Source organism: Pseudorasbora parva, chromosome 1 (genome assembly GCF_024679245.1).
Source record: "Pseudorasbora parva isolate DD20220531a chromosome 1, ASM2467924v1, whole genome shotgun sequence".
In the NCBI taxonomy this organism is placed as follows: domain Eukaryota; kingdom Metazoa; phylum Chordata; class Actinopteri; order Cypriniformes; family Gobionidae; genus Pseudorasbora; species Pseudorasbora parva.
In genome coordinates this window covers 48,960,606-48,987,509 of record NC_090172.1, presented here as the reverse complement: position 1 = coordinate 48,987,509, position 26,904 = coordinate 48,960,606, and the positions used below count along the sequence as shown (strand labels likewise).

At 37.0% G+C, this 26,904-nt stretch overlaps 1 protein-coding gene across 3 annotated transcripts in view; it reads left to right on the top strand.

The window, feature by feature from the left end:
* The window catches only part of si:dkey-172j4.3 (diacylglycerol kinase delta), a 97,524-nt gene that overhangs the window by 40,841 nt on the left and 29,779 nt on the right, over window positions 1-26,904 (top strand). For 2 of the 3 annotated variants that reach the window (XM_067444452.1, XM_067444434.1), the window contains exons 3-17: window positions 19,215-19,325; window positions 19,433-19,513; window positions 19,666-19,770; window positions 21,052-21,184; window positions 21,459-21,565; window positions 21,651-21,776; window positions 22,017-22,119; window positions 22,744-22,903; window positions 23,164-23,272; window positions 24,419-24,558; window positions 24,653-24,743; window positions 25,160-25,245; window positions 25,378-25,477; window positions 25,719-25,923; window positions 26,266-26,364. In XM_067444452.1, coding sequence (XP_067300553.1) covers window positions 19,215-19,325; window positions 19,433-19,513; window positions 19,666-19,770; window positions 21,052-21,184; window positions 21,459-21,565; window positions 21,651-21,776; window positions 22,017-22,119; window positions 22,744-22,903; window positions 23,164-23,272; window positions 24,419-24,558; window positions 24,653-24,743; window positions 25,160-25,245; window positions 25,378-25,477; window positions 25,719-25,923; window positions 26,266-26,364 — 1,756 coding nt within the window. Of the gene's footprint in view, window positions 1-6,491; window positions 6,686-19,214; window positions 19,326-19,432; window positions 19,514-19,665; window positions 19,771-21,051; window positions 21,185-21,458; window positions 21,566-21,650; window positions 21,777-22,016; window positions 22,120-22,743; window positions 22,904-23,163; window positions 23,273-24,418; window positions 24,559-24,652; window positions 24,744-25,159; window positions 25,246-25,377; window positions 25,478-25,718; window positions 25,924-26,265; window positions 26,365-26,904 lie in introns of those variants that run through there. The other variant, XM_067444443.1, reaches the window with a different exon arrangement.

Genomic DNA, 26,904 nt, shown 5'->3' with positions numbered 1-26,904 from the left:
GAACTTGATGCGGGCAGCGAGAGGTAGCCAATGCAGAGAAATGAAGAGGGGTGTGACATGAGCCCTTTTGGGCTCATTGAAGACAAAACGTGCCGCAGCATTCTTGATCATGTGCAGCGTTTTGATTGTATGTGATGGAAGTTAATAATGTTATGCCTGTATTTTGTAAATACATTATTATGGATCTTATTGTAAATTATCCATCTTTGTATAGGCCTTCTAGCCTGACGTGGTCATACTCAATTCTAGTCAGAATATGAGTCTGAAACTGCTCCATTGGGCTGTGATTATGGGGCGTTTCAACCGAACCAGGAAAGACCTCAATTGGATAGACCTACAACCAATCAGAGCAACAAAGCGATGCATTGTCAAATGTCAACCTGGTTCAACTGCACTGTGTTGCCAAGTCCGCGTTTTTTTCCCGGCGGGTTGTTTTCTATGTCCGCGGGTTGAAGCGACTATTATGTGATATATAGACCCATGAGTGCGAATTTTAACAGGCAACCTTGTCAAAATAACACACATTTTACCCCCCAAACGCCATTTTTCCCCCAGAGAACCCCCCGAGAAGCTATTGTTTAGGGCTAGTAGTTGGCGGGTTTTATTGTATAACCTTGGCAACCAGGTCTGCACGCGAGCTGAAATCAGGCTGGAATACACGATCTTTGCCGGTGTTGTAAAAAAATTAAATAATTTAATGATACACAGAGTACTTACCCAACATGATCATAATTTCTGAGAGAAATTGTGAAGGTAAATGCATATACAAACAAGCTCTCCGTTTAGGATTAGAAAAAATATAATCCAAGCCCCTTTGATGGCGTGGATGATTACGTTATTGTTGATCATCTGTCCATCGTCGTCTAAAGCCCGCCCTGAGGATTTCATTGGTCCGAACTGACCGAACTGGTCGACCTAAAAATGTTGTGGGCGGGGCTAAGTTTGGCTAGCATCCAGGCTATAGGCCTTCATTATGTTTAGTGTTAATTTCGTCAGACAAGATGAGACAAAATATGTTAGTCAACAACCTTTTTTCCCATGACTAAGACGAGACGATGATGAGACTACACAAATGTCCAAAAACGCTGACTAAGACGCCACCCTTCAGATGAGAGAGAGAGAGAGAATAGGAAAACAAGAACGGAATATAATGAGATTGATCGGCCTGCTGGGCTTTGCGAGCCCTGGCCCATACGTGTCTGAGTCTGTGTTCTTCCACAAACAGGAATAGCGCAATATCTTAATCTTGCTCTGCATGTTTATTGTTGTTGACCAGCTAGCACGAGCCAATCTCCTCCATGAGTTGGTGGGCGGGGCTACTGGATTAGACGCGCTGTAGAGGTGTGTGTTTCGTCACGCACTGACGTCAGTATGAAGCACAAGACTGTTTGCTGAGCCTCGTGTCTATAAAAGCTTTTCTTTGACTAACAAGGAAGTTTTCAGCTCTGAAACTTACAGGATATTCTTATATTACCATGACATTTTATACATCAAAAGCTCAAAGAAAAGTTGATTCCTCAATTCATCACCCCTTTAAAACAAGAAAAGTTTAAAATAGTGCTTAAAAAGGCAAACTTGTTTTCCCTTATATATGTATAATTAATTTCGATCAGTATTAATTTATATATATATATATATATATATATATATATATATATATATATATATATATATATATATATATATATATATAAATTAATACTGATCGAAATCGATACATTTAACAAAGTTGCATTTAAACCAATATTTGAGATGTGTGAAACACTTTTTTGCTGAAATCTATGTAAAAAAAGACTAACATTTTTTAACTAAAACTTGACTAAAATGACGAGAATTTTAGCCGACTAAAATTTGACTAACTAAAAAAGATATGTGAATGACTAAATATGACTAAAACTAACAAGGACATTTAGCAAAAGACTAAGACTAAATTAAAAATAGGTGACAAAATGAACATGTTTATAGTTTACTTTTTTTGTACCTCATAATTTTTAATCAACATATCTTAATCTTCAGAGGAAAAAACTATATACCAAAATGTATTTAATATACATTTATTTTACACTGTGTATAATACAAATCCATTAACATATATACTGTCATATCGCTTGAGATTTACTGATTTAAATATTGTAATTAAACTTTATTTGGAGTACTTATTTATTGCACAATACACATTTCTTAATATCAAGCCTAAAATATGTTTTAATAGCACTATTAGTAAGGATACTATGATCTCTACAATATCAGTCTTTAAATGCAAAATATTTCAAGTGTACCTAAACTATACGTGCAATAGTTCCACTTTAACACAATCAAATAAGTATATCTTTAGTTGGACCTCAGCAGTACTAATGGATTACTAAAGTGCATTTTCAAAATTTGACATGACTTGAAATTATGGTGGACCTTTTCAATCATTTGGTCTTACAATCGACTGCAAGCTCCCATTCAATTGTAATGGAAAACCAAAGAATAACAAATGGATATAACCAAGTCCCCTCCATTTTTTACTTTTTAAATAACAAGTATCACTCAGATGTATGTTCCAATGTGCTCTGTCTTTAAGCAAGTAGCCCCTGCTGGTAGATGCTATAATCACATGGCAAAAATCTTCTCCATTGACAGCTACAGTAAAGTATTTTAACCAAATTCAATTTAAACATATATAAATATAAATTGTAAAACATTTTATTATATTATATTTAGACTTGTGTTTTCCACCCTCTGCTACAAGGACTTTTAATTAAATGAGTCACATGGCATATTTGCATGCTACAATTTTAGATTCAAATCTAAATGCTCATTCTTGTAAAAAAATTTTTTTTTTTTACTTTTTTAAATGAAGTTTTTTCTTCTTCTTTTATTGGCAGTATTTTAACCAATTAGACCTGTGCATGTGATGTGCAGCAATCATATTCCCCTCGTGTAATGAGGTGGTCAGGAGCTTGTGTGAGGGCTGGAATGTTGTTTTGATGAGTTTAAGGAGAGACAATGGGCTCTTTAGTGGAACGTCACTCATCCCACTGCCGCAGAAATGGATGGGGATTGTTCTTGTGGAGACCGAACAAGCGGCAGAGCACTCAGGGTTGAGGAGGATGTCGTGACTGAACCCAGCATTTGCGTGCATGTCATAAGGGAGCAGCAGTGACAGGACTTCAATCAAAAGGCCTTTGTTCAATCCAGTGCTCATGACACGAGCAGCAGGTGTTCACTCTGTAGGTGTTGTCACCTCTATGGGATGTCTGAGTCCCTTTCTTCCTCTCCCTCAGCCTCCATTCACACTGTGTATGTGTGGTGCATCCTGTGTTTCTCTGCTCATAATCTCTTCTCTTTCATTTTCCTTTCTGATGTTTTTATTCACAGTAATGATTGCTAATCTGGTATTATTCCTTATGGTCAATAATGTCTGGTTAAACTTTATTTATATATAAAAAAAAATCATAATTGCAGCCACCTTATTTTATAATATTCACATTTATATTTGTATATGTAATATATATTGTAAATTTGTAACTATACATTTTTATACAGTAAAATTATTAATAATGCCTTTATTTTATTTTGTATTTTAATTTACTTTTATTTCATTTTCATAATATGTTAGCTTATATATATATATATATATATATATATATATATATATATATATATATATATATATATATATATATATATAAGCTAACATATACACACACACACACTCAGTGTGCTTTTTAAATTATAAATACTAAAACATATATTATTTTTATATTCAAATTGTGAGCATAGATTTTTTTTTCTTTTGGGCAAAACATTACTTTGAAATTATTGATGAAAACAGTTTTGACCTGCGCTTTTTTTAAGACGTTCTTCTCTTCCTCAATTAACCTATCTTCATTTCATTTCTTCATTGCTTTCTTCATTGTCTTCTCTCTTTCTCTCTCTCTCTCTCTCTCTCTCTCTCTCTCTCTCTCTCTCTCTCTCTCTCTCTCTCTCTCTCTCTCTCTCTCTCTCTCGCTCGCTCGCTCAAGGGATTATGTGAATCAGTCCTAGATTTGTGGCGTATGTTGGAAGCAGTTGTCAGTAATTCTGCAACGAGATTAGAGCTATCTTCCACAGCAGTGTGTGTGTGTGTGTGTGTGTGCGTGTGTGTGCGACCTGGTAATACCCCACAAAGATGGCAATATCCAAAATCCTTGTCCTTGTGGGGACATTTTTAGGTCCCCATGAGGAAAACATCTTATAAATCACACAGAAGGAGTTTTTTTGAGAAAGTTAAAATGCAGAATGTTTCCTGTGATGGGTAGGTTTAGGGGCAGGTGCAGTGTAAGGGGATAGGATGTACAGTTGGTACAGTATGAAATCCATTACGCCTAGAGTCCCCATAAAACATGGAAACATGACGTGTGCGCGTGCATGTGCGTGTGTGTGTGTGTGTGTGTGTGTGTGTGTGTGTGTGTGCGCATGTTCTTATGTTATAATTTCCCAAAGTGTACTTCTGCTTCCTCTTCTAATTTGAATTATAACAGCACACAAAGATAATCTACGTTTGGAACCAGTCATGTTTAATCAGTCTAAATATGGACAAGAATGTCTGCTGTGCTTCCACTTAGGGTATATCGCGTTGACTCTGAGACAGACACTTAATCTGACGCCGGGTTCATTAGGTTTAATGTTGGCAGTGGGCTCTGTCTCTCCATACACAGATTAGCTGGATCAGCTCCATATGTCGTGTGGCTCTGGCAGTCCCCCTGCGTTTGATTCGCCCGCTCGTCGGAAGTGACAAAGCATTTCATTTCCTCTCCAGCAGCAGGTCGCCTTCAGCCCAGCATGTTATGTGGGAATTTGTGTTGATTTACAGTGTGTATGTGTATGTGGCCTGGTGGCCCTTCAGATCGTCCATCTCCTCGCCAACCGGGGGGCCAATGTTGCTATGACAACCTTGCATGCCTTCATAATATCATGCGCAATATTACAAAATGTATGTTTCACTTGTGAAATTATGCCAGTGTGAATGTTGTGTTTGGGTATTTTAATGTGTGTGTGATCAGCCCACACTTTTGTATATCAGTGTTTTTGGGCTCAACAGAGACAGTAACAGACAATTACAAATAACTGCAGTTCTGCTTTAGCTTCAGCAACTACCGCCCTCTTGTGTCTTCACAATTAACTGCAACACACAAATGCTCTCATTCATCCTGCTCTCATAAACAGAGCCATAAGGGATGACGCTTGCGCTGTAGTAAGGAGATGTTTTATCACATTACCAGACTGTAAAACAGCAGACACATCAAGTCAGGGAGGTTTAGAGGGACAGTAATATGTGAACTGAATATGAAAAAAAAATTAGTGGAGGCTTGTAAATACAAGATAGAGGGACAACTCTCTTTGTCAGTGTTTGCTGTCAAGGAGATGAACATATCGTTTTGGTCATCGCAGCGTCTCCTTGTTCAGCACTCGCAAGAGAATCACATTAGAGCCCCCTCTTCATCCTTCACTTTGTGTATTTCTGGCTGTATTTCCGTCTTTTTCCACCACTCACCAAATGCATCTTGCTCATCTTTTCCACATCCCACCTGTTTCTGTAACAGACACTTCTTGGCATGTTCCACAGTCAATATTTCTAAATGTTCCATTTAGCACGTTGGTTTGCTTTGGAAAAGACATGAGCATCAGATTATAAGATGGCTCTTTCATAGCTCAAGACATTTCAGTGTAATTTTCAGTTTCTTTGAAAAGGAAATATACAGTTTGTTTATATATTACACACACACACACACACACACACACACACACACACACACACACAACACACACACACACACACAATACCATTTAAAAGTTTATTCAGTAAGATTTTTAAAATGTTTTTAAAAGAAGTCTCATCTGCTTGCCAAGGCTGCATTTATTTTAAATACTTTTTTACAATAGGACTGTCTTTTTATTTGAATATATATTAAAATGTAATTTATTCCTGTGATGGCAAAGCTGAATTTTAGCATCATTACTCCAGTCTTCAGTGTCACATGAAATCATTCTAATATGCCGATTTTCAGGATTCTATGAGGAACAGAAAGTTCAAAAGAACAACATTTATCTGATATATAACGCTTTTGTAACATTACACACTATATTTTTTGTTTTGCTTTAGCTTTTCGGAAAGAAATTTAAAAAAATATTCAGCAAGGTGCTTTAAATGAAATCAAAATTGACAGAAAACAAATTTCTAATGTTTTATTTTTATGTCCTGATCCAACTGGAGCATCTGTCTTGACCTATAGGTGCTTGGGATTTCTGTGGTTCTGTGAAAAAAGACGCTTACCAAACCAGTTTATCTAGTTCTAAATATAGACCTTTTCTTTCTCAAACAGTAGGTAAGGGCGTAATAGGATGGGCGGTCTTATCACTTCACCTGTAAGAGGAAGTTCTTTTTCAGAAGAAGGCGTGTCTTTCAGGTGCAGCACAAAGGAAGTCGGCGTGTTACTGTGTGAGAGTGTGTGCATGTCGATGGCTGAAGGGACCCATCATGCCCAGGCTGTGTCCAGGCAGTGTGTGTTGCTTTGCTCCATTCTTGTTCGGCTGTGAAGGGGGTGGGCAAGGAGATGCCAATCGCTTGAGAGAGGAAGACTTTTTGGAAACCTCCTCCAGCAGTTCAGTAAGAACAACAGAAGCACAGGCAATCAGCAATAGCATCTTCTCACAGGTTTGGATAGGCTACTCTTTATATAACGTTGTACTTTTCTTTAGAATGAACAGTGCAAACAGTATTCATAGAGTTATATTAGTGATTATGGGAGTTTTTGATTGTAAGGCTCATCCAGGTTTCATTTATCTGATGATCTCTTCCTGTCACACCAGCTGATTCGTGATTGGCTTTGTACATTCATGCATTCATGTGTATTGGCTTCGATTTATGAGACATGATGCTGGATGTGTGTTTGAGTGTGTGCATTTATCTGGGCTAGCAGGACATGCTTGTTTGTGCTGTGCTGATCTGATTACCACAGCATTAATGCTAAGTCTATAATGAATGACACAATTGGACAGTCTGAACAGTTAAAGAGACTTGCATATGTATTACTATTTATGTAATTTATCAAATGTATCCATGAATATAGCCATGATTGCATGGAAAAATGACCAATTTAGATGTATGCATTAAGCATAGTGGTTCTCAACCAGGAGGCTAGGACCCAATAGGGGACCTTCCAACAGGGCCTCAAGATGACATACAATTATTTAAAATAACAGAAAACAAGCATAATTATTTTTTAATAACAAATATACATCTTTCTAGGTGTGTCAAATTCTAAAATATTTAAATATGTAGAAATTGTGAGTGAGGGGGGCCTTAATGTCACAAAGGTTGACCCATTTATCCAAAGCAACTTACAACAGAAGAAAATATGCATCAATATTCAGAGTACAATGCAATGTTTGTATTCATATGATGTCTTTTTAATATCACAGTTGATTCTTCTAGATGGAAATTAGATGGAGTACAATAACAATTGAGTGCTGTTTAAATGTAAAAAGAGAATGAATCCATAAGAAGAGTCCAATCACAGACCGGGTCATACCTGACCGCTCAGAGCTGAGTATGATCCTCACCTTAATTAATTCCTTTCATAATTATATAAATGAAACATGAAATCAAAGACATCCTAGGTTAATAATTGTAACTGACACATTTGGATGAATAATCCCCTTTTAATAGTGCTAAAGAGCTTAGTAATCTTATATGTGTCTCTGTAAGGAAGAGATCTCAGTAATGTCACAAACCGTGCTGTGATTTGCCATGATGCCAAAACGGATGTCAAACCTTTCTTATCAGATAGTTCTAAAATTAGCCTATATGAGCTATGCTAGCCTTGATAAGATTATAGCTCTGTACTTGTACTGAACCCTTTTTACAAGATGTAAAATAGTTCTAATATCCCCAGTGTGTGCGTGTGTGTGCGTGCATGCATGTGTGTGTGTGTGTGTGTGCGCGTGCGTATGCGCGTGTGTGTGTGTGTGTGTGTGTGTGTGTGTGTGTGTGTGTGTGTGTGTGTGTGTGTGTGTGTGTGTGTGTGTGTGTGTGTGTGTGTAAGACGCTTTAGCTCAAAATACTAGGGCTGTTTCGAATGCCATTTTTTGAGCTTCGAAGCTTAGGTGGCAATCAATATCGAATATTCGAAGCTTCGGTGGGTGGGGCTAAATATATAATAATAGTGTCGGTTTGCATTTGTATCATCTTTCACGACTTCACGTTTCACTCTTCGGCATTGTAAATGTGTTGCGGCAGACCCAGTGGAGTGCAGTGTTGCATTTGGTGCAATATGATCAGGTGGCACACATTCTCTAAATATTAATAAACATTTAATAATCTTTTAAATAGAACAGTTTCCGGTATGCATTACACGGGCAGGTTTATGCTCGGAAAACGCACAGTGCACAAGTGATACAAAACACAAAGTCTGTTGAGAGCAAGAACTTTAATAAGGTATTAATAACGAACCTTTCTTTAAAACAAATGAATCCCAAAACAGAAATTAAATTATTAACACACAGTGATTTCAACGAACTGTAATAAATAAAGAACACGGTAGCATGCTTATAAACAGTTGAATAAGAATAAATGAATTGTTTTTAAAATGACACAAAATGTAATATCTATTACAATTAGTTTTATTCTATATAAGGGATTTTTTTTGTTTTATTCTCACTTTTTGTTAATTTAAATCTTTAAAATGTGCGATGCTTATATTGAAAGCATGTTGCTGTGTTTTTTTATTTTATTTATTAGTATTATTTCAAGCATGAGTGAGAATGAGTCCACGACGGAAGTCACGTGTTGAAAAAACCCCTGAATATTCGAATCTCAAAACTGAAAATCGAATGCCACCTCACCGAACGAATATTCGAATATTCGATTATTCTAGTACAGCCCTACAAAATACCCTATAGATCATTTTTAAAGCATGTTAAAATTGCCACATTTTGGGGGTGAGCAAAAACTTGCTGTGTGTGCGTCCCTTTAAATGCAAATGAGCTGGTGCTCCCGGCCCCCTTTCAAGAAGAGGGCAGAGTTTCAAGAGCGGAGGCTTCGGCACATCGGCAACAACAAAACAGGACAATCTCAAATACTGAAAATGTCGGAAACTGTCAGGAGCGGTGTTCAGCCTTAAGTCCAGTCTTCTGACTGTACTGCGCATAAATGCATGTTTATGAATTATGCAGACGTTAAGCATGGCAAGATAAAAGTAAGAACATAGCTCTATTCTCCTGATGAGTGACTTGAAAGGCCGTTCATGTGCAATTTCTATAAGAAACCCGTATCATCGATAATTCTGATAGCACGCGAGGGCAGCATCAGTGAAAACAAGCAACATTTAGCTTTAGCAACATTAGTCCTCAGTATGGCTAATGTTTCTTAAACTACCATTGCCAATAACGCTTTCAGAAAGGCAGTTTGGGAGAACTCTAATCATATGACGTGTGATACTTACTTTGAATCTGAATTTTGAGCATGAAGCATTATTGACCCATCTTTCAGAATCAACCTTTTTGAAAATCCATTGAAAAGACCCTCGTTCATGAAGCAGTACGGCGCAGAATGATTGGCGCAAACGTTTATGCTTTTCGGGACATTTCCTTAGAAATTTTAATTTAATTTAATCACAATGTCCTCAGTGACTCACTGTCCTCAGTTGGTGGGAGTCAATTGAGACTCTTATGCGTCATTGTAAGGGGGAATCTAAATCAGCTCCTCCACTGATTTATGGGAATTATGAATAAAAGGAGTGAGTGGATTTTTATCATTATTGGCTGGTTCACACACACTGCACACACACGTTGGTCTTCAAACACCTTATAAAATCTGCATAATAGGTCCCTTTTAAGAAAATTTGAAATGTTGCCTTGGCAACTAACTGACATAAAATTATTTCAAGTTGAAGTAGTAAAGGTATTAGACTAAAACTGACATAAAACTAAATACATTTTTAATACATAAAATTAATAATAAAAATAGCACATTGTACTTTTTCAGACCTGTGAATAAGCCTTTTATATGTAAAAAAGAACATGATGCCTCCTGACTTATCTGTTTTTATCGCAAGATAATGAGTTATCTTTGAAAAGCAGTTGATGGAGAGATCAGCATGCACAATGATGTTCTGTGGCAATGGGTTATGTAGGATTAGCATTCATCAGCTCTCTCATCTCCACTGATTCGGTCACCAGCCAAAACCCATCATGTTATCGACAATGATTGTTTTTGTGTGTCCTGGCAGTCTATATATTGGATCACACATGTGTCTACTGTACATGTACATATCTCTCACACTACATCTCTAACACTATACCTCCTCCTGAGGTCTGCAACACACCCAGATGTAGCAGCTCAATCAAATTTAAATGCATTAATTCATAGCATCTAACAAACACAATTAGATGCTCTCTGTGCTGTGTGGTGGGCACATCTACTGTATCAGCTGACTATTTTACCATTCAAAGAACTTTCTGTCTTTTATTCTCCTCAGTCTTTTTTGGCTTGCTTCCTCTTGTTTAGGGCTTGAAAGAATTTCTTTCTTCAATTCCCTTGTTCTCTGTCTTCCATATGCCGATATGATGCAATGATGCTCTGATTTTTAGTTCAGCTTTTTTAAGACAGCTTTTTAGAACAATAGAAGTTTCAATTAAGATATATTTAATGATATATTCCAAATTTAGGTAAGATCAAATTTAAAGTTTTGATTTGGACATTGCAATCCCCATATCAGTGAATGTGGAGGGCTGGGGTCCATGTCTCTGGGTGCATCCCTTCATAACATACTGTATGCACATTCATTATAATGATATAGTGTGTCACATGATCCATTTACTCATTATTTAGTAAACTTATAGGCTAAACGACCTGTGGATTGTATGTGTGCAGCCATTTCCCTTAGCACATTGCATGTGTAGGAGATCTGACATTGTTACTGAATGAGTCTTGGCTTCTTCGGGCGACACCTCAGAGGTAGTAAATTCTCAGGCTGTGTGATTTAGTCTCTAATTAGATCGCACATGCACACACACACTCGTAGGGTGTACTGCAGGGGCTGTAATCAGTTCATTAGGTTAATTACTAGCTGTGAAAGGGACTCATAGTGTCTGTGGGCGCTTTGGGTAATTGGTCTGGCTCTAACTCAACTTTAACCAGACTGTCTCATTGGACACACATACACATACATACAGAGCCTGGACTCAAACATCCCGCACATTAATCCGATCTGTCATCTTGTACAGTAAGTGATGCAATCTGATCTGTTTGTTCAGAATGTGTAGTCAATATCCGGTATATATCTGCATCAGTTGCTATAGTGATGATGTAAGCGTCAGAGCAATGTCAAGAGACTTACTCATATGACAAGTGAGAGCAGCTGCCGGTGAGGATGGAAAAATTGAAATTTCGCCTCTTCTTATATATAAACTCACAAGGCACATGAGAGAACGTGACAGAGGCATTGCTGACTTCCATGGACACGTTTTCTATATAAGAAAAGTGTAAGTGAAAATCAATGTATCCACACACCGCTCCAGACAATATTGTGCAGTTTATATAATATTATATAAAGGTCATACAAGCTTTATGTGGGGAGCAAAACAAAATATAAGCCATTATTCACAAAAACATTATTTAAAATACAATCTGACCTTTCACAATGAGACAGTATTTGGGGGGAAAAAATAAGATCAGATTTCAAGCTGTATATGGCTGCGATTTAAAAATCAGATTTCATTTTGGTTCTCTGCTATAGCCAGATGAGTCAGATATTTCTAAATACATCAGATTTGTCCTGCCTGTCTGAACAAAGCTTTAGAGATCTCAGCATCAGCCTAGTTCTGTAATTATTTATGAAATGTCTAGAAGGAGGAAAAGACAATGTTTTATATCTGAATCAACAAGGGATTTCTTAAGGGGAAAAACAGTCTAGTTGTTGATGATTAAGATCTGTGTATTTAATCAGGCTAGGCTGAACTAAGAAATGTATAGAAAAATGTATTTAAAAAACACGTTGACCTATGTTTCTGGGTTGTGTAGCTTATTGACATGCTGTTAGTGCTGTGCAATGTTTGGCCACGCCTTTGGAACGATTGTTTAAATGACGGCTTTGTTTGCTGACAGCTCATTGGTGTTTCCATGGCGACTGGTAGATAAAGGTGATTGACTGAAATTGAGCTATGATTTTCAGGTGATTGTATTCAGCCATTCTAAGACACATACAAACAGTGTTATTTTTTCCATTAAAGTGCCCTTATTATGCTATTTTAAAGCTCCTAATTTTGTCTCCAACAACAGGTTTATGTGCATCAAAAACATTTTCATTTTCTCATAATATACATTGCACATCACCACAATGATTAATAATTCTTAAACAACTTGATGGATGAATCAGTTTCTCTAAATCCCTACTTTCCACAAGCATGGAAAGTGATTACTCTGCTCTGATTGGTCAGATGATCCAGTCTGTTGTGTATGGTTTACTGCGTACAGCGCTTATTTCGGAAACAAAAGCTCATTACCATACCTGAACTCCATTCAGAAGGCTTCCTGTTCCTAAAGCTCAGCGATTGTGCACACTGTTAAGACGCAAGTCCAAATCGATGATGTGTGTGTGTGTTTGTGTGTATGTGCACGCCCTTGTTTATATTACATTGTGGGGACCAAATGTCCCCATAAGGATAGTAAAACCTGAGATCACCTACATTGTGGGAACCAGCCAGTGGTCCCCACTTTTCAAAATGCTTATAAAACATACAGGATGAGTTTTTTTGAGAACGTAAAAATGCAGAATGTTTCCTGTGATGGGTAGGTTTAGGGGCAGGGCAATGTAGGGGGATAGAAAATACGGTTTGTACGGTATAAAAACCATTACATCTATGGAGAGTCCCCAAAGAGATAGTGAACCGTGTGTGTGTGTGTGTGTGTGTGTGTGTGTGTGTGTGTGTGTGTGTGTGTGTGTGTGTGTGTGTGTGTGTGTGCGTGCATGTGTGTGTATGTCTGTCTAGTATTTTTTACTATTATTATTTAACCAGGCAAGTTACTTAAGAACAAGTTCTTATTTTCAATAACAGCCTGGCAGGAGAACTAAATCTCCTGAAAAACATACAAACATATTTTGCGGTACACACATATATACTGTACATTCATTTAATACATTTACATGCTGTAATAAAAAAACTTCATAGTCATTTTTTGAATGCAGAGATTGAAAAATATGATTCCAATTTCAATGACTTTTGATAAATGTATTGCGTTGCACATGTGGTATTAGTAACACATTGTGGTATTGCACATCTATTAGTAACCGTGCATTTGTTAGCCCAGCTGATGTAATGTTTCCAAAACAAATCTTGCTTATCTTTACTCAAAGTAGTAAGAATGGCAGACAATCTGCATTAATAGGCACAGTTTTGGGTAATACTGCAGCCCACAGCTGATTTACAGTATTTAAGTAAGACAGTAATAACGTGAGCCGCTTAGCTAGATACGTACCTACACAATATAAAACACAAGAAACACACTGTAGAGCACAGCATCTTCTCGACATGATGCTATCCAGTATCCGCTGCAGTTTCCCTGGTCTGGACAATATGCTAATGTTTTGTCATGACTTCACAACAAAACTGCTTACGACAAAAATGTTTAATTGACTCAGAGTCTACTCTTACTTTTGAGAGACAATAACTTTGCTGCACTTTCAGATTTAAAAATGTTAAATTCACTTAGAACTATGTTACACACTACATGAAAGGTAATTTTCTATATAGGCACTTTAAGGTCAGTATAACAGAATAACATGTACACTGTAAAAAAAAAAAAATGTTGTTTTTTGTTGGTTTAACTTTAAAAAATGTAAGTAACCTGGTTGCCTTAACATTTTGAGTTCATTGAAATTAAAAATTTGAGTTGATACAATGAAGGAAATTTGTTTAATAAATAGAAACTTAAAATATTATTGTATCTGAAACGCAAAAACATTTGAAATCATGAAAATTGCACTATTTGGCATGTTTCACTGCATCATTGGAAATAAAACACACACAATTACCCAATATGCTTATAACATCTTTTAATAATCATTTTAATAAAGGTTGTTGAATCTTTAAAAATGTTCATTGTATTAACTCAAAATTTTTATTTCAATGAACTCAAAAATTTAAGGCAACCAGGTTTTTTCTAAATCATTTTTTACAGTGTATACTGTATGTTGATTTACTAAGCATTGTGCCGTGTCACTCCCTGGTTGATTTCTTCTTAATGGACACTTAGTTAAGATGCCCTGCATTTGATTTTATTCATCTCTCGTATTAACAAAATAATTTTTGGGGAGTGTTCAGTATTTGAAGGACCATGCTTCTTTTTAATTTTCTCCCATTGCTCCCTTACACGTTTAGTGGAATGATCTTTTTTCACTCTTTTTTCACTCATCATATATTGCGTATTTGCTTAACTAGGTCGGAGTCACATTATGAGTATAATGACACATGATTGTCCTAATAGCTCTACTGCTTTGACTTAAAGAGCCACTCAGATCCACTTTAACAGCATTACAGAGGTCAGAAGATGACATTCATTCTACTAGTTTAAAAATAATAATAATAATAATAATAATATCAATAATATCTTTCTTAAGAAAAAGCCATAGTTTAGATATAAGTAGGTTAACTTCAGAGCAGAGAAAACCTGAACTGAACTGAAATATTAGTATTCACATCATAGTAGTATTTCAATAATACAGCAATTTAATTAAATTACACAAATATAGGCCTTCTTTATGTATTTATTGTCACTTTTATAAACCAATGTCTTTGCTCCTGACCCTTGATTCAACCATAACCACATCACATTTGTGTTTCTTTTTTTCTTTTTTTTCTTTTTTTCTTTTTTATTGCTGTTGAACTTTGGGCCTATCCAAATACCTGCACTTGCGGTCTTTGCCCTTGACCACTTTTCTACTTACATTATATTTCCTGTATTTTCCTATAGATCAATGTTTCTGTCAAACTTCTAATCAATACGTCCCTGCCAACCCATAAAGTAAAAATAGCAGCATCCAGTCTGTGTACTTCTGGGCTGCATACACTAGCCATTGAGATAAATGGAAATGCTGCCAGATAGCTCTCCAGGTTTTATAACTCCTTGGATCTAATCAGCTTTGCTGAAAGGAATCATGGGATTTGTAGTTCCAGCTCTATGTAGAGCATTGCAGAGGCACTGTGCCCTTCAGATGGGAGAGAGGACAAAAGAAGAGGATAAAAAAAGGGGAGAGAATGACAACAAACAGAGGGGAATGAGCAGGGAGAGGCGAAATGACGCAATAAAGAAGAGAGAAAGGAGAAATAGAAGAGCAGGGTGAAGCATTTGAGATGAACTAAAAGAGAGAGAGAGAAGGATTAGCAGAGGAAGAGGTAGAGATTAAACAAAAATAGCAATCATTGTGAGACTTCTCTGAGTCACCATTTGACGTGTGTGTGTGGTCCTGGTAAACCCTCTGTTTCGGGGACAAAATAATTGTATATTGTTTATTTTATAAACCCAAATAACTGAATAAAAAATAATTGTATATCACAACCATATGCTAAGCAAACCATGAAAGTTTAGTGATTAACACCATTAGCTACAGAGTTTTCTGTGATGGATTTAGGGCTTGGGTATAGAATAATAGAATATACCGTTTGCAGTATAAAAAACGTCCTTTGGAAATTGTTTTGTGTGTGTGTGTGTGTGTGTGTGTGTGTGTGTGTGTGTGTGTGTGTGTGTGTGTGTGTGTGTGTGTGTGTGTGTGTGTGTGTGTGTGTGTGTGTGTGTGTGTGTGTGTGTGTGTGTGTGTGTGTGTGTGTGTGTGTGTGTGTGTGTGTGAGAGAGAGAGAGAGAGAGAGAGAGAGAGCGAGCGAGCGAGCGATGGATCAAAGATGTCCTCATCTTTTATGAATGTGGAACCAGCTCAGTTTTGAAAGGATGGAGTGAGGGATGTCTGGGTCTGATGTTTATCTTGCCGTACTGGGAGGCACACTTTCGCCGTGATTTTGCCAAGTAAGACATGTTCCTGGATCAACATATTTTATTGATCCTGGAACAACATTCTTATCCAAAAAAAATTATCCCTACCCTTAAACATAACCCTACCATACCCTATAGCTTATACCTAAAACCAGAGGGAAATGATTTAAAGTGATGTATAAGCATCTTACCCTTGTTGTAAGCCTAAACTTGACACACACCGATTTATGTATTACATATGCTTCTTTTTATGTACTTTCTGTGACTTTTATTGTTTTTGACCTACTATTTTCTTGAATATATATATATGATAACCCTACACTTCTAAACCTACCCCTTTTTTAAAAAGATATTTTGTTTCTATAATGTAATTGGTTGTAGATTTGACTGCCCTTATGGGACTGTGTTGCCACAAAAATAGCAAAACCTGACCATACATGCATAATGAGAACATACATACTATATTCTTTTTATATTAATCTAAATATAATAACTTTGGACTCAACCTATCCCTAAATCTACTTCTACGAGAAAACGGTATGCTTTTTTTTTTTACTGTATGCTATCAAAGGGGCGGTTTACCTTCCGGAGGCAATTCACATATATTTATGAGTCCTGCTGGGAGTCATGACGCAGAAAATGAGACACTAGTTGAAAAGGACGCCGAGAGTATAATCGCCTGCAAAAGTGACTCAGAGGTTACATTGACATTGCAGATGAATGTGGCTCAAATCCTTACGTGACCCAACATTTTCAGTTCTGATCTGATACATTTTATATGTAAAGCTGTGCATCAGTGTGAACAGTCATGATGTATTTCATGCAGTTTTTATGTCAGTTTAACTCAAAAGGCATAATTTTACTACTGGTTTACTCTTGTCTTGAAGTGCAGTATGGTCACCGTGGTGTGTTAAAATATAGCCAGAGAGATACAGAGATGTTTTTTTTTCCATGTTGGAAATTCAGAAGTGAAGACCAGGAGAACTTGGGTATATCTTTCGGGCAGGCGTTACTCTTTATTGAGAAACACACTCTGCAGTCGTCCAGGTCTAAATCTAAACAGTACACATTGTACTTTATCCACATTTCAGGGAGAGTGATTTACACAGTAGAGGAGACAATCTAAACAAAGGAATGCAAATGTTGTATAGGTAAACAGACCCACCTCAGACATTTCAGTGTCACCAGTCCTAATCCTATCAGCATAACAGTGCCATTCAAATGCATAGATACAAATCCAATCACTCTGACAATGTTGCTTCAAATTATCAGAGACAAACTAATCACTCTGACAGTATTGCTCATACCTTTGCATTATCAGAGACTAAATCACAACTGTGCTGCCATGCTAAATGATTAGGAGGTGCATAAAGACAAAAGACTGATTAGCTTGATCTCGTTAGAATGTAGTCAATCTGTACCTCGAAACTGTAAAACACTATGTACATAAACTGTTTGTATACTGTTACATTGGAACCTTGATAGAACAATTAGTACATTTGTAATCCCACACCCACCAGTCCATGACTTTTCCGTGCAGTATCTTATTGTCTCTTTGTGAATTCACTCTCTTCATGCGTACGTCATCATGACTCTTGGCAGATTGCCTGACTTTACTCACTTTGATTTCATTAATGATTAGCTACAGCACTCTCACTCTCGTTTTTTTCAGCGTGACAGAGCCGCGAAAGACAGGTCTGCTGTCGTTTCTGTCCCATCAGCCTGTCTCAATGCTGACTGAGCTGCTGGCGGCGTTCTGCCATAATACACTTATGAAATCCACATCCCACGTCATCAGAGGGCACAGAATATGCCACTGCATGTTTAGACAAGGACAGACTCCGTTGTAATTCGATTTTACTGCTTATGTGCCTTGAAGAACAGCTGTATTTGATGACTTCTAGAAAGTCTTTTGGCTGCTCTGCCCTTTAGACTAGATTGAAGTGTCAGGGTTTATGATGAAAGTTAGAGATGAATCGAAGACCTAATCATGTTTTGGAGGTCCATAGTGAACTTTATGGAAATGTGGTAGATCCTCCTTCAGTGTTGTTGGCACTTGAGTCAGGAATTTTGCTAAGTGACAGATCAGGTTTTATTATATGCGTACCGTAAAGCCTTTACAGTAAACAAATATTTTCTTATGAACAATTAAGCAAGGAAAGAGTGAAGAAAAGAAGTTAGCGAGAGTTTTGATGGTGTTGTTATGGTAAATCTTATAGAGGCTTGTAGATTTTTTCTTCTTCTTTCTCATAGAGTTTTAATATACCAATCAAAATGCAAGTTCATAAATGTTTTCCCCTGAAGTCATTGACATTATATACAAAAATCCGTTATCGCTGCAGATTTACACAGAATTCTAATACCGATCGTTAACAAAGCTATGAAAGGGATAAATCCCCCCAAAATAAAAAAAAATCTGTTATCATTTACTCATCCTCAAGTTGTTCCAAATCTGTATGAATTGGTTTCTTCTGCTGAATGCAAAAGAACATATTTTGAAGAACAGCTGACGAGTCCCATGGGCTTTCACAGTATTTTTTTCCATGTACAATGGAAGTTAGTGGGGCCAATAAACTGTTTGGTTACCCATATTCTTCTAAATATATATATTTTTTTGTGTATGTGTGAATGTTCAGCAGAATAAATTAATAAAGGTTTGGAACAACTTAATTATAACAGAATATTCATGTTTGGGTGAAATATCCTTTAACAAAACCATGAATGTTTGTTTAATACATATTCTGTCTAATTTTATACAATCGTCCACCAATTAGAGTATAAAGCTCTGTTCAATACATTTTTATCATGTACCAAACCAGAAACAACAGAAAAAAGACCACCAATTCCATCTGGTCCTGGCGATAAGCCATTGTTATTGAAGTACAGATTTGTAAATGCAAGTTGGAGCCTCAGGGGGTTGTGTGTGTTCATTTCTTATTATGATTTAGTATAACAAATAGAAAACTGATTTTCATGCACATGCAAAAGAAGCAATTTATGAACACCAGTAAATCCACTGGGCTGTGAAACAGTTTCTAAAAATAGCCAGTTCTAGCATGGCATGAAAAATTTCATTATTAAAAATGTGGCAGTAGGAATACATGAACATTATTATCAAAACAAATCAAATCGTTGTATTTGCAATAGCTGTCTGTACACGTTAATTTTTTCTTTTCTATTTCTCTGCATTGTTTTGTAGAAGAGTGTAAAGGAGGGTATTCTACTCAAACAGACCAGCTCTTTTCAGAGATGGAAGAGGAGATATTTCAAACTGCGAGGCAGGACTCTCTATTATGCCAAAGATTCAAAGGTAAAAGCATAGTCCCCCTGGGGTAGATTGAACCTCAGGTGATGCTAAATACAGGTGCTTGTATCAGTGCTTGTTGGTGACAAAAACGTGCTACTTTATTCTTATAGTCTCTCATATTTGATGAGGTCGACCTCTCAGATGCCAGCGTGGCCGAGACCAGCACCAAGAACATCAACAACAGTTTCACAGTAAGCAAAACCTCTCTTCAATGGCTGTTTTAAAAACATAATAAACCATTTTTAAATATGCCTATGTATCTCAATACATTTTGCGAAACAGCCCTATTCGTTCTTCATTTCTAGCTCACAATTGATTTTTGATGTCTCTCATTCTCTTCCAGGTTATCACTCCATTCCGTAAGCTGATGTTGTGTGCTGAGAGCAGGAAGGAGATGGAAGACTGGATCAGTGCTTTGAAGTCTGTACAGAAATGGGAGACTTACGAGGTCAGTGTCTGAACCTTTACCTTTAAACCCCTTCAAAATCATTCAAATGTTGATAATGCGCATTGATGCTGATATTGGCAGTTTAATGTTCCTTCACATGGATTTCTCTTCCCTCTTTGTTAAGTGATCAATAAACAAAAGCCTTGGGAGTAACTGCTATAACTGTAATTGTGTTTGGGTGAAATATTGATGTAAAGTAGTTAGTGTGTCAATTCATGTGATGTGAACATTTTTAGTGCTTTTCATAAGCCAAAGTTATAAATAAAAAAATCTTCTACCAGATCCCAGGCCAGTCTTTGTCTATAACATTAGCTTATGTGTGGACCCTATATCAGTGGTTCTTGACCTTTTTACTCCTCAATGCACACAATTTCAATAAAATATTTTAGAGATTTGCATAATATAAAATGCAGATTGCTTATAAAGTTTTATTACATTCATTTTTAATTTACTTGAACATTTTAATTTAAAACATTATGGCGATTTGATCACACAGCAACAGAATACATTTGCCATCCCTGTATTTTATCCATAAAGTCCTTAATACGGTTACGTTCACACGCAGTTAAGTTATTTACGGGAGTGACAACCCTATTCTATAACTAAACTCATACCTGTATATTTTCAGAACTCAACCGCATTCTAGGAAAACCTGTGCTGTGTGAACGAAACCAGACTGGACAACTAGTTGTCAGTTGTCAGTCACATCACATTCTGCACAAAGGCATGTCTGCTGTGTATCGTGGGTTTTCGTGTGTGGTTTCGCTTTTGGCAACTTACAGTGATGGAGATATGATCTGCATCATCGGAAGGTTTTAAATCCTGTCACTGGCTCACGTCAGTTTTGTGATCTATGCGTGACTCAAATGCTCCGCTCGCCACCCAAATATAAAAGCTGCTGTCGGTTAATGAAGATTTGGCAGATGAACGCGCAGCTCGATTTCACTTTGTTGTGTCAAAAGTGACACTTTTCAATTGTATGGATGTCGCTATCTTTAATATTACGTTGGTCACTGTAGCTATTGTTACTGGTAGAGAATTTATTTATTTTTTTGCACGTTCATACAGACAGTATTCAAGATTCTACTGTAAGTTGTTGTTTGAACAGGACAATTCGAGACTCACAACTGTAAGTAAAGGCAGTTGTCACTGGCAGTGATGAATGTAGCCTATAAGTCATCTTGAGGCCCCATTAAAGCTTGCTGAGAACCACCACAGATCTTATTATTTGGATGTGTATTTATAGTGCAGTGATGTTGACATCATTTTTTTTTATCACAGGCCAGTCAGTTTAACATGGAGCACTTCTCCGGGATGCACAACTGGTATGCCTGCTCTCACGCCCGGCCCACCTTTTGCAACGTGTGTCGAGAGGCTCTGCCAGGGGTCACCTCTCATGGTCTTTCCTGTGAAGGTAAACATAAACAGAAAGCTTTTTTGTATCGTAGTCTAAGCATTTCATTTTTTTTCTCTCGCTCTCTCATTCTTTATGAACAGTTTGTTTGGATTTTTCCTTTGGGTGCCATTTACCTTTTCCCACATTGTTTATTCTGCTCGAAGGACGAACAATGACGTTGTGTGTTTAGAGCGTAATCAATGACTCATGAATACAAACATTGCCTTCAGCCTGTTGTCACGTTCTAGTGATGATCTCTTTAATCTTTTCTTTGTGTGTGTGTGTGTGTTAGTGTGTAAATTCAAAGCCCACAAGCGCTGTGCAGTACGATCCACAAATAACTGTAAGTGGACCACTCTGGCGTCCATAGGAAATGACATCATTGAAGATGAGGATGGGGTAAGTGAACTCTTTTAAATTCTACATGCATATGATTTGGTCTCAGTGGTAATCTGTACCTAAATTACTGTGTTTGTGTATACAGGTGGCAATGCCTCACCAGTGGTTGGAGGGAAACCTGCCGGTTAGTGCTAAGTGTGTGGTGTGCGATCGAAACTGTGGCAGTGTCCGCCGACTACAGGACTGGCGGTGCCTCTGGTGCAAAGATATCGTACGTCACCTTCCTGCCCACTCTATAAAACCGATCACAGTGGCGTATATCTCCTACACCCACATTATTGCATCACACCCACTTCACTCTATAACCATAACAACTAAACGTATCACACAAACACCCAGAGTTTACAGGACAGACTGTAACATATTAATACAGGTGTAGCCAGTGTGTCTCCATCTGTTAGACTCTCTGTGAGTAGCCATTAATGTATCTCTCTATACATTCCGTGTGTAGGTGCATAATAGCTGTAAGGAGCAATTGGGAAAGGTTTGTCCTCTGGGTCAGTGTAAGGTCTCCATCATTCCACCCACTGGACTCAACAGCATCGACTCTGACGGTAAGGGTTGCCCTGGCAACTGCATCAGCTTAGCTGTCTCCATAACATTGTCATATGTTTTCTGTTGTAAATGTATAATTATCACTAGTCAGTTAAAAATACCATTGAATATATGTTATTCCAGTAATATAATATTTACACTACCATTAAAAGTTTTGAGGTCAGTAAGATTTCTCTTTTTTTTTAAGAAATTGCTACTTTTATTCAGCACAGATGTAATAATTTGATCAAAAGTGACAAAAGTCATTGTTACAAAATATTTTTATAAATGAGAATCCAATCATCAAATGTATCACGGTTTCCACAAAACAAGCTGCACAAAACGGTTAGCACAAAAATTGTAATCATATTTCACAATTTGACTGTTTTTACTGTATTCTGGATCATGTAAATTCAGCCTTGGTTTCAAAATCATAAACAATCTTAGAGACCTCAAACTTTTGCATACTGCATCAATCAAGTTAGTTATGTTCTTAAAGAGACGGTGGTTAAAGATGGTTACATTTCCAAACACGACACCCCTCCCAAGTTCTTTTCCTCTCCTCTCCTTCTCTCATTCCTACTCTCTTTCCCTCCTCTCCAATCCCTCCATTGTCCTCCTTCATCATCCCATGCTCACTGCAGGCTTCTGGAAGGCCACCAATCCATCCTGCTCAAGTCCTTTGCTGGTGCTGGTGAACAGTAAGAGTGGTGACAACCAGGGCGTCAAGTTCCTGCGCAGGTTTAGGCAGCTTCTGAACCCGGCGCAGGTCTTTGACCTCATGAACGGCGGCCCACAGCTGGGGTGAAGTCAACGTCCGCTGATAACACACTGCAATATCAATTAAAAGACTTAGGCAGTTAAAGAGTCAGAAATCATTCACAGCAGCTTTTTAAAATAACCCAACATTTTTATTTGATAGCTGTAACATTCGCAGTCATGATTTTCTTCAATCTTAGTGCAGCTGTTGATAGTATTCTGCTTTGAGCATACAATTTTGTTGGCTAAGTGAATTAGCCCTCTGAACCATATTTGTTGTTTTATATTTTTGTTTATGCGTACAGGCTTCGCCTCTTCCAGAAGTTTGAGACCTTTCGTATCCTAGTGTGTGGTGGAGATGGGAGCGTGGGCTGGGTTCTTTCTGAACTGGACAAACTCAGCCTGCACAAACAGGTCAGAATACCCCAAATAAAGTTCTTACATATTAATGAGCGATTATGAATACGTGCACTAGGGGTGTGCAGCAGACCCAATATTAAAAATGATTTGCATCTGCATATGGATAAATCCAGAAGTGGGGGGAGCTTTAACTGGGCATTCATGAAATTACATGAGAGTGAATTTTTTTTATTATAATTATAAAATGCATTGAAGTCTCTTATAATTAAAACAATAATACAAAATATTAAATAAAAGGAGAAAAAATTCTTTCTTTCTTTCTTTCTTTCTTTCTTTCTTTCTTTCTTTCTTTCTTTCTTTCTTTCTTTCTTTCTTACTTACTTTCTTTCTTTCTCTCTTTCTTTCTTTCTCTTTTTTATTTTATCTATCTATCTATCTATCTATCTATCTATCTATCTATCTATCTATCTATCTATCTATCTATCTATCTATCTATCTATCTATCTATCTATCTATCTATCTATCTATCTATCTATCTATCTATCTATCTATCTATCTATCTATCTATCTATCTATCTTAATTTCCAGAGGAATCATCCACAACCTCAAATAAAAGGAGTCTATGTAAAATAGCTGATTAAAAAACATGAAAGAAAATATACTGTAGATAATAGTTGAAAATTGCTTAAACAATTTAACTATCCATACAAATGTAAATCTGAACTAATCATAAAGAATGCGTAAATGTCTCGCTCTCTCAGAGACAGCATGCAGAGATGCTTCATATCGTACAAGTTTTATAATATTTAAATAAACATCAAGTAGTAGAAAATATGTATGATGTAGAGTCTTAGTTGACATTACTCTCGCCAAAGCTCTGATTTCTGAGAGACACCCTGAAATGGCATCGGAGCTATTTGATTTGTGATCGCGCTGTCCTTATTTCATTCATACATTTTACACTCATTCATGTATCATATCAAGTTTTAAAACATTTAAATATTGTAGACATATCAAATAGTAGAACATTTATATGATATAGTATTTTTTTATTACTCTCATAAAGTATACACTCATTCACATCACTTGCTTTTTATTGCGAAGTGATTTTAGGTGTATGTATTTTTATTTTTTTGTTGTCTTAAACTCTAGAAGTGCCCAGAAGTACACTCTTATTGTTTTGTGTCATGTGTGTAACAGTGCCAGCTGGGCGTGTTACCGCTGGGCACAGGAAATGACCTGGCACGTGTCCTGGGCTGGGGAGGACTCTGTGATGATGATGCTCAGCTGATGCAGATACTGGAGAAACTGGAGAGAGCTACAACCAAGATGCTGGACAGGTGAGAGACAATGAGAAAGAAGGAGAAGGAATGAATGAGTGAATGAATGACTCATCCAAACTCATCTCTCTGTTCCTAAATGCGTGTGTCACAGATGGAGTGTGTTGACCTATGAAGTGCCCACCAAACAGACTCCAGCGATCGTAAAGGAGGAAGATCCATTAGATCCATCCTCCCCCCTGCAGGTGACCTTCAAATGCATCAATACATATAATAATATTACAAAATGAATTTCATATTTATGTGATCCAAAGCTAATGTAAATACTCATCCCCTTTTAAAACAACATCATCCAAATCATTCAAATTTTTGGGGTCAGGTATATTTTATTCAGCAAGGATGCATTGTTTTGATCAAAAGTAATTAAAAAAAATATTAAGCAACACATCCATTCCTAAGAGAACAGTTCTTTTACATTGTAATAATATTTCACAGTATTATTTTTTGTTTTATTGTATTTTTGATCAAATAAATAAATGCTGCATTAGTGATGCTTTTTTAAAAACAAAAACAAATCTTACCAACCCCAAACCTTTGAACCGAAGTGTAAATTACATTTAAATGAGATTTTCTGCTTTAAAATTATGTTTTTAAAATCCAGATTACACAATATGCTGATTCTGTTGCCACTCACTTGACCAAAATCCTGGACTCCGACAAACACAGCGATGTTATATCATCTGCTAAGTGAGTAAACAATTTTTTTTTGTGTTCATGAATGTGTTATGAGGGTTAGATTTGTAGTATATCCAAAAAGATATATATTTTAAATTCCTTTTGAACCTCTTAATGTTGTCTTCCTATCTCTTTCATTCACAGGTTTCTTTGTGGAACAGTTAATGATTTTGTGGCTGAGGTCGGCAAAGCTTATGAACGGGCCACAGAGAATAAAGAGGAGGCTGATGCTATGGCAAAAAAGGTAAAGCTGGAGACTTTTGTCAGTTGTTGTGAGCAAACAGTTAAAAAAGGAGCCAAAAGAACATGTGAAAGCTTAAATAGACAAATTATGAGTTAAACAAACAGTCAAATAATAAGCCAAAGGAACAAACAAATCTTAAGTAACATCAACAAAAAATGAGCCAAATTAACAGTCAACTAATGAGTGATTTAGTTTGGTTCTTTATAAACTCCTTTGACTTGTGTTTGTGTGACTTTCTCAGTGTGCCATGCTGAACGAGAAGCTGGACTCTTTGGTTAAGGCTCTCAGCGAAGACGCCAATGCCCAGCTTGTACCAGCCGGGTCCATCTCACCAGATCAGAGCGACACTGATCAGTCCAGACCCTTCAGATCAAGAGAGCAGCTGATGCTAAGAGCCAACAGTCTAAAGAAAGCACTTCGACAAATCATAGATCAGGCAGAAAAAGGTAATTCTTCACCATATATGAGTGCATTCTTCTGTGGATTTTGGGCCAGTGTTAGAATACATAGAATAAACTTAAAGAACATAATTCAAGCATTGCAGAGTACTGTAAGGCTGAACTTCTGTACTTCATGAAGGTAATTCTGAGACAACAAAGTGTTCAAAACAGAGAAAACACAAAAAGGCTTCATTGAATAACATTTGAACGATTACTTTCCACTGTGTTTACCACCGGTTGTATTTAAATAAGCTAAAACTAAAATTTGTGGTTTAGCATGTAAACTGCATGTTACAGTGGTTTCTGGGACACTTGAACCCATTATTTAATTAGATTGCTTTCTCTCAGTGGTGGATGAGCAGAACAGACACACCCAGGTACAGAGAATGTCCTCTTCCTCATCAATCAAAAGAGGCAGCAGTGAGGATCTCAAAGAAACGGAGCCACGTGAGTGACAATCTCAGTTCATGGATATCCATAGATGGTGCCTAGTAATTGGAAGTTCAGTCTTCTCGATTACATTTTTCACTGGAAGGTTTTACCTCTGCCGTAGCTTGTTCAAACATTGGCATTTTGATATATGAAAGATGTTTTTTTAACACAGTTGCTTGAAAATTGCTGTTGGCCTCGACCTGAGGAACATTAAAACAACCACCAAAGTCACTGAATAAAAAATCTACAGTTAAAGGATCATTACTCGTTTTGTGAATATGAAGGTCAGCTGTATAAATGAAGACTTAAAATCATTCCAAACACAGAAGACATAAAATGTATAAATCAGGAGGATACAAACTGTGTTTGCATGCCCTGGTGGAAGTCAAAATCTACGTCACGCAACCCAGACAATGTCCAGAAAAGGTCGTCCCTCAGAACTGTCTGTGTGAGCAGGGAGATGTGAGAGAAGAAAAGGCCAAGGATCACAACAGAGTTAATTAACATCAGCTAAATCAACATGCGGAACTGCATTAGCTCACATAAAGGGCAGCA